Below are 9,565 nucleotides of genomic sequence, written 5' to 3'. Positions count from 1 at the left end.
ATGTTACAGTAATCATCTATAAAACTCATATATGATTAGTGGATAAATTTTTTTGTGACATTTACTATATCATACACCATTCACCATTCATTTTGATCATTTTTTTATAAGAAATCAATAATGATTATATGAACGATGAATGATACAGTGACAATCTATAAAACTCGTATTCCGTCACCATGAGTGTATAATTTTTTTTTATCTGTCTAGTTTAAAAATTGCACTAATGAATTCCAATTGCATTTGTATGATTCCATAGATAGACAATATTCAAAATGTCAACACTTCCCGTAGCATTGAGTCCTCAAGAGAGTGGTCTCTCATATGTTCCTGAAGCTTATTTGATTCCATCATTGGGAAAGCGTGGTTCAGTACCAAAAGCTCATATTCCTGTAATTGACATAGCTGCACTTAGGAGTGACTCAGGAGAAGAAAGGTCTCGTGTTACACAAGAAATTAAACATGCATGTCTTCGCTGGGGTTTCTTTCAAGTAAGTCCATCATTACCAAATACACTTTGCAATCGTAGGGTTTGATTCAACAACATCTACCACTATGAATGATTTTTCGGTTCTTAAATGGGTCTTATAATTTATTTTTTATTCGTTTACTTCAAAACTTTCACTCAAATGATGAATCTTTATTATTTGTCTTAAAATTCATATAAAAATGAATTGTTAAATACGAAAGAATTCTTAATAAGAATGTATAAGAATGCATCCTTCCATGAAAAATGATGTTAAGATTGTTGTTTTAATTTAAAACACTATCGTGGGTACTCAATTATAAACATTTTCCTAAGAATATGGTACGGTATAAGTGTTCCAAACATGTTATACGTGTGATACACATGTTAGTTTTTTAGTTTTTTTACTTTTCATCCCAGTTCGTTATTTTTTTTTTAAAAAGTTATTGTAGTTCGTTGTTTTAATTAAGCTCTTCTCTATTTTTATGCAAACAGAGCTTAATAAAAAGAAAACAAAGCTTAAGTCCACTAATTTTTATAAACTCCACCATAGAATAAAAAAGTGTCTCCAACTAGAAATTTTATTTTTATTTTGATATTGGATTAGGTTTAGGGATGACAATGGGTCGGAACGGTCATGAGTGGGGTTTCCATTACTCATATTTATACTGCTGCGGGTATACGCAAACGTAACGGGTATTCAAGAGTATTTGCGGGTGTTTTTACGTTTAAATATATATTTATATATTTTGTAATAATCAATACTAGTGTAGCGACAACATTTCGTGTCTGTCTGCCCACATTTTTACTTTCTCGTATTCAGTATTTAAGTTTTATGTACTTATTTTGGTAAATAATAATATTTTTTGTATTTAATATACTTTATATTATAACTTTTATTAAATGCACTTTATATTCTATTTTATTGTCTTCATTTTAATTGTTAAAAGAAAGTGAGAGAATAATTAATATGCTAATAATGATTATATATGATTATATGATTTTTAAAAATTAAAGTGTTAAAGACAAATTATGAAAACAAAAATTACACTGTAGGTCATTACGTCATATTTTTCATTTATATATACTATAAATATATAAATTAATTATTACATACATAATAAAATTTATATGCTTACTTATCATTATATTTTAATTATTATTAAAGTTCATTATGTAATAATAAAATAGATAATCCATAATTATAAAATAATAAAAAGTGTAACATATAAAATTTATTTCATTAAAAAATAAATTTATAAATATGCATGTTTCTAAAAAATGAGTATTATGATAATTATTCTCACTCATAAACTATTTTGTGAGTATAATATTTAACATGTCACTACATTATTAGGATGGGCATGTATAGCTGCAACATTGTGATTTAATATTTTAACACAATTTTCCACAATCAACATAAGGATGATGACCACAATTTACCATCAATTTTTAATGGAATAACTCCTCATATCTCTTATAGCCACTAAAATTATATTTGTGCATATTTTTAGTGTTTAGAAATATTTTTATACAAAATTGTTAAATAATTTTTATAGTTAAAAGAGATTACTTATGTGATTGTATGAGGAAAAAGATACTTTATTCCCTTCTTTTAACCAAACAACTATATTATATACTAACTATTTTTGTGTTTTGTTAAAATTGGAAACATAATTTAAGGTTGTGAACCATGGAATGACTGAGCCAGTACTGGATGATGCTCTGTCTGCATGTTTAAAGTTTTTTGAATCGCCACAAGAAGCGAAGCAGAAGTATCTGTCAACTAATGTGTTCAACCCGACAAGGTATTCCACAGGCTTAAAAACTGCTAATGATTCGGTCCAATTTTGGAGGATGTTTCTCAAACACTATGGTACTCCTCTCAGTAAATGGGCTGAAACGTGGCCGGAAGATCCATCAGATTACAGGTATTTCATTTACTCTTATTCAACCAACTAGTGATATTGACGTCGTTAATGAAAGTTAAAAATATTTTGGTTGTGGTTTATTATTTGTACGTGATTTCAAAAAGAAAATATGGGGATGCCGTGCATGTCATGTAATGCATTCTTATATTTTGTAGAATTAATTATTGAGTGTAATATTTATATATTGTTAGGGTAAAGATATATACATGATATATCATCTATTATTTATTTGTAGTATTACTTTTTAAAAGTCAATAAATATTAAATATGACAATATAAAACACTTTGTCAATACATACATTTTTTTATCTTAATTATATATAGGATTATTTTATATATATATATATATATATATATATATATATATATATATATTTCTTTTCTACCTTACGTGTATATTTTTTAGATCTAATTATATACTTGTAGTTTTTTTCATCATAAAAATACATCTTAAGATAAGATTAGCAACACATGTCATTTTTATTATTTTATTTTGGCCCTCCCTTAAACCTTTTTTATGATTTAGCGTTCTCGTTGACCTTCCTTTTATTGAAACATTAGTTATTGAAAATATTCAAAGTTAAGACCAATTAAAAAACAAACAAAAAACATGTTTAAAGAAATTGCTGGCAAAGTTTGAACAAATTGTATACTTTTTTTTTCTATCTAAAATACTAGGTGCTTGTGATGTAAGTTGTTTTTGCATTTATATAACTTCTATGAAAAATTGTTCATAAAATGACTGTACCTATCTTTTATAAGACCCAATGTTATTCTTTTATGAATAGTCAATGGTCAAGCACAAAGAAATAGCCATTGTTACCAATAACTACTCCTATTTAATAATGAGAATCAGTATCATTAATATCATACTATTATTAAACCGATTAAGGTACTAGTATAGTATTACAGCGGTACCGGCGAAATTAGATATATATATAATATTAATATTAATTTTGAAAAATCAATAAAAAAATCAATATTTCTTTTATTTTCATTAAAAAATAAATTTTTAATAAAAGCCGGCCGGTATGACCAGTACGGTTCAATTGAGAACCGGTCGGTATGACTAATTTTCACTGGTATGATTACACGACCGATATAATTATTGTACCGTATCGGTATTGGGACCAGTTCACCGGTTAAACTGGCCATTATGAAATGGTTTTAACAACACTTATGAGAATAAAGTATTTGCTTGTATATAAAGATAAGTTATCTCCTCCTGCTAGTGAAATCATGACATTGTGTCTTATTTCATCATTTTCTATAAAAATATTTTTAAACTAACAAAATAATACGTATATCATATTTTCACTACTTGTTGGATGAAATAAGTTATGTCCTCATATGAGGAGATACATACTCTTTAATAATGTTCACCTTTCTACTTTAAGCCTCTTACTCCTTTTCTGTTAAGATAACTTTCCTTAAATCACTACAACTAATCCTAAATGACTGGTATTTAAAAGTGAAGTTTTATATTTGAAGCCATAGAATTCCATTACATATCACTATTAACCACTCTTCAGTTTCAGTCATTTGGCAAATTTGTAACAATCAGCATAGTTTGATAAATTTTTAATTTGATTCATTATCAGTATAACTTCTTTGTTATAGTTTTGATCCATATTTATTATTACATTATTGAAAGAATTTTGTCTCTCAAATAGTGGTAGTGTGGTACTACAGTGAAACTATGTAGCAATATATACTTACATAATAATATAAGAAGTTTGTACTTGGTGTTTTAAATTGTGGTTGCAGTTGAGATTGTTGTAGTTATGAATTATTTTATGAGTAAAATTATTTTTGATATCGATACGGTCTGATGTAGCCCGATGCAATTGCATTGCGGCCTGATGCGGCCAAAATGCAGTCCAATGCGCTTGCATTGCAGTATGTTGCGGTTGCATCATTCTCATCGGTATTACACCATAATTATGGTGGAATATGGTTGTGGCGGTCACAACAACCAACGTCAATATTGCGGCTGAATCACGTGATGCAATCCGCAATGTGAAACATTGATATTACCGGTCAAAATTAAATCATTTAAAATGTACAGGGAAAAGATGGGAAATTTCCTTGAAGAATTCAAGAGAGTGAGCTTAGATGTGATTCCAGCAGTGATTGAAAGTCTTGGAGTAAACCCAACAAAACTAACCGAAAAATTTAAGGAAGGAATGGATGTTGTGACAGTAAATTGCTACCCACCATGCCCACAACCTGAACTTGCACTAGGGCTTCCACCACATACTGATTTTGGCTGTGTAACGATATTGCACCAAAGTGATCATGGCTTAGAAGTATTTGATGAAGAAGATCAAACTTGGAAATCAGTTCCAGCTGTTCCTGGAGCTTTACAAGTTCATATAGGAGACCAATTTGAGGCACTAAGCAATGGTATATACAAGAGTGTTCTGCATAGGGCTACATTGAACAATGTCAAAACAAGGATTTCAATTGCTGTGCAATATAGTTTGGACGTTGATGAACAAATACATACTGCTGAAGAGCTTATTGATGATGAACATCCTAGGAAATACAAGCCAAGCAGTCTCCGAGAATTCCTCAACTTTCTGTCAAGGACTGATGTTGCTGCATCCGGGAAGAACTATGGTGAGACTCTCAAGATTGAAGAAAACTAGAAGTCTTTTTGCTCTTCAGTTCTTCAATGATTTTCTACTTTTTCTTTTACCAAGTTGGAGTGCCTGAATAAGTCAACGTTGCATTGAAAATAAGATTTAGTGCTTGTATGTCTCAGAACATTTTTACTGTATAATCAGTATTATGAATAAATTAAGACTTATCACTTATCATAGTGGCTTTACCTTTATAGTATTATTAATTCATACAGAAATTAGCACAAAAATCTTCAGTCCTAAATCAAAGTTAGAACTGAGGGTTGAGTAAGGTGAAAGATGAGAAGCTACGGAGAAAAAAATACACATCTACTTACGACTTTTCTTTAGCATGACTAGTATACAACACAGGGAAAAATGAAAGTTACAAAGGACGAACATAGTTGGTAGTTGTAGTATAATAAGGATCACAACTTTACCTAGTGACCGTTTACCATAACAAAAATAACTATCACAAAAAGTTGATGCTAGTTGTTGTAAACACAACTTTGAAATGCAAACAAAAATACTAAAGTTTTGTTTGGTTGACAAGAGAAAACAAGAAGAGAGAAAGAGATGAGAAAGAAAAAAGGTGAGAAAGAAAAAGGTAAAAAATAGGAGAAATAAAGTAGATTTTTGTGATGTTTGATATAAGAGAAGAATGAGAGAAAATGAATAGAAAGAAATATTTTCTTCTCTTTCTCTTTTGTTTGGTTGGATAGAAAATGAGAAGAAGGTGATGATGTTACGGTTCAAATTACAAAAATGTTTCTAAAATAAAAAAAAAGACATAAAAATGTTGTTTTATTATTAATTAAAAATAAATGTTATAATTTTAAATTATAAATTTTATTATAGTTTTAATTAATATTTTCAATTGATATAATTTGAAACATAGTTTGGGATAACATATCTTTGTCCAGATAAAGTTTCTCTTTCTCTTCTCACTTTCTCAACACAAGTGGAGAGAAAGAAATTTTGTGGGTCCACCCACTTAATTTATCCCTCTCTTCTTTCCCTCATCTCAATCAAAAATGTTCATTTCTCTTCAACTTCTCTCTCCTTATTTTCTCTCATATCTAACTCCACCCTTCCCAACAAAAGCTAAGTTCTTATCATCTGTCTTCCTCAACAAAAACGAACTAGAATTTGAATCCACATGAATTATTGAAAACAAACCTACTCTCACAAACAAGATTTTTGTTTCAATACCGACTACACGACTTAAGAAGAGGTAAAATGTGATTCCAACCTTTCCCAAATAATCTAGAGTCAACACTATGTTTTTTGTAGTTAAAACGTAAAAAAATTTCTTTTATGCCTAAATTGGAAATATATGATTTTTGAACCTAAGTTTTGAGTTCGATAGCTATTATGGATCATAAAGATAATAGCAGTTTGCTCGCCCAAATTAAAACCAAACCTCTCTAATTGTATGGAACTTTATACCTTAATTTATTTTATTAACAATAATAATTATTAAGACAAAAATATTTTATTTTTACTTTTATATTTCATAAAAGTTTATCTTTCTCCTATGTATTCTGATGTGCAATAGGAAAATCAAGATAAGTTATTTCTGATTAAAATATAAATTGATTTGTTTGATTTATTTTCTTTGATTTTTATTTAAGAAATTATTTATTATATTTAAAATAGAATCAATAGTAAAGAGATGAATTTGATAGTAGACCCATATTCAACTTTGAGCATAAAAGAAGCGATAATTTGAGCCATTATCAGGCTATTCAAATTCCATAAATTAATTATGTGATTAAAAATATTACTTATTTTTTAAATGAAATCAAAAGCAAATATACAATATTGGCCATAGACCGACATCATGCTTTAAGTATAAAGGAATAGTCAACTCACACAATGATCGAACTAGTATATTAAATTATTTAAAATAAGTGAAATCAATATCAAAGAGATGACGTTGGTCATAAATTGACTTTATGCTGAAGTAGAAAAGAAGATATTATGCAAGACATGACTAGACTATTCAAATTCTGTTAATTAATTAAGTGATTAAAAATATTTACTTAAACTAAATGAAATCAATAGCAAAGAAATGACATTGATCATAGATTGACTTCCCACGTTAAATAGAAAGGAAGAGACGACACAAGTCACTTCAAATTCTATTAATTAATTAAGTGATTAAAAAGTATTTATTTATTTATTACTAAATTATTTAATTATTAAAACATTTTTTATCCTAGTTATTTTTAAGGAATCATTATTATAAAAAAAATATGGTTATTAAATTATTACCAATTCTGTTTATTTTATTATTATATAAACAAAAGTAAGAAAATAGTTAAATAAATAAAGATATAAAAAATGAGAAATCCTTACGTACAAGTACGGGTGAGCAAAATCTGACCCTATTCACTCACCTAGTATGATCCGATCATGATTGAATTCGAATAGAATCGAGTTCGAGTTCAATGATTAGACCTGATCAATATTTAGGGTCGAGTATGGACCAAACATGATCCGTCCAAACCTGTCATATGGTCACTCACTCATAATGTTTGTATGTTTATCTATTAAATGTGTATAGATTGTTTCATCATATCTACATGATTTATATGTCAAATTACATATTCATAATAATAAATAATATTGAGAAGATTTTATCTAAAATGAGTATGTATTATATTTAATCAGGTCTAGATTCGAGTTCGATTTAAAGGTTAGCTCAATCAATATTTAGGGTTGGGTTAACTTCGGGTCTATGGTCCAGTCCGAATTCAAAAAAATACCTCGATCAATATTTAGGGCCAGGTAAGGATAAACCTTAGCCCGTCCAAACCCAGCCTATGCTCACCCTTACCTACAAGGCAAGTGGCGGGCTACCAGGTTGTAACAGACTTCACAAAATCCTGGATAGTGTGAAGAAGATCTTTGCTCCTGACCTTGGCACGGTTTTGATGAAGACACAAACATCACCAAAAAGAAGAAAAGGAAGAATACTTATGAAGACAGAAGATTAAAGCTTCAAGAAAATTAGAATAAGTCTCTATAGGTACTTCTATCCTAAAACTCTTACTTATGCAAAGTAGTAATGCTCAAACCATTTTTAAAGAATAATGAAACACTTTGAAAATACTTAAAACAATTTTTGAAAAGATGTGTAACGGGTTACTTAATTCAAGTAACAAGTTACATGTGAGAGAAAAAGAGTTATCCAACTTAAAATTGCTCAGAGTAATTCATTACTGCATTTGAGTAACAGATTATTACCAGTTTTACAAAAGTTGAGTAACCGATTACCCAAATGATGTAATCGATTACTCAAATTCGAATTTAAAAATAAAATGGACAGTATGTTTGGGTAATCGATTACCCAATGTCAGTAACCGATTACTGAGGACTGTTGAATGAGATTTCAGATTTCAAAACGAAATGGTTTCACTCCAAACAAAATTTCTTCACTCCAAACAACCCCTACACTTTCAGAAAAGCACCTTGGGTGTTTGGAAAGCCTATATAAACACTCTAAACTCTCACAACAAAAAAAACACAACTTTCATACAACTCTCATAAATTCTCTCACTGTTTTTCTGCACTTTTGCACTGAGCTCTTAAACTTTCAATAGAGAATTTATTATGAGTAATTGCTTCAAAAGCTTTGACAAATATATTGAGCATTATTACTAAGCATATAAAGAGAGTTGATTGGATTGCAATCCAAAACCATTGCTGTAATTCTTCATTCATGGGAAACAATCTTTCTTTCACAGGGTGTGAATAGAAAGGGGATAGAGTGACTTGGAAAAGTGTTTTCCAAGGTATAAATATTAGTGAGTGTGTAAGGTACAGAGAGATCTCGGGGTGAGATATTGTAATTACAACTCTTAATATTTAGTGGAAAATCTCTTGTGTTGCAAGAGTACTGGACGTAGCCTTCGGTGGATAAGAAGGTGAACCAGTATAAAATACTTGTGTACTCTCCTTTCCCTTTCCTCTTTACTTTTTACTTGTTTATTTTCTGCAATATTATCCGCTGCACTTTAACTCTTACATTTTGCAAAAAAAGTTGCTATAATTTTAAGTCAACTAATTCACCCCCCATCTTAGTTGCAATCCTGTTCTTACAATTGGCACCATAGCTTATTTTGGGTAAGTTACTCCCAAAGATCCTAGCACTTTTGATGGCCTATAAGTCTTTTCTAGGAGAAGGTTCCAATATTAATAGACCTCCGATTTTCATTAGAGAACATTATGCATTATGGAAAATCAGGATGAGAATCTTCATAGAATCCATAGACTTAGTATATGGGACTCAATAGAAGAAGGTCCATTCATACCATACATGGTTGTTAATGAGGTTAAACAACAAAAACCAAAATGTTCATGGACTGTCGAAGACAAGAAGAAAGTGCAATAGGACCTTAAAGCCAAAAATAATGTTAAATGAAACTAACCTCCCAAAATACTTTTGGGCTGATGCAGTTAGCACTGCTTGTTATGTTTCGAATCGAGTTCTTATAAGACCTATTCTTAAGAAAAACCCCTATGAACTCTTCAAAGGT

At 29.6% G+C, this 9,565-nt stretch overlaps 1 protein-coding gene across 1 annotated transcript; it reads left to right on the top strand.

The window, feature by feature from the left end:
* LOC109360157 (protein DMR6-LIKE OXYGENASE 2-like) lies at positions 267–5,098 on the top strand. The gene is made up of 3 exons (XM_019604886.1): positions 267–491; positions 2,150–2,397; positions 4,466–5,098. Exons 1-3 carry the CDS (start codon positions 276–278, stop codon positions 5,046–5,048), a joined length of 1,047 nt encoding a protein of 348 aa, XP_019460431.1. The 5' UTR covers positions 267–275; the 3' UTR covers positions 5,049–5,098.

This window comes from Lupinus angustifolius, chromosome LG11 (genome assembly GCF_001865875.1).
Source record: "Lupinus angustifolius cultivar Tanjil chromosome LG11, LupAngTanjil_v1.0, whole genome shotgun sequence".
Lineage (NCBI taxonomy): Eukaryota > Viridiplantae > Streptophyta > Magnoliopsida > Fabales > Fabaceae > Lupinus > Lupinus angustifolius.
This window is presented reverse-complemented; position numbering and strand designations above follow the sequence as displayed.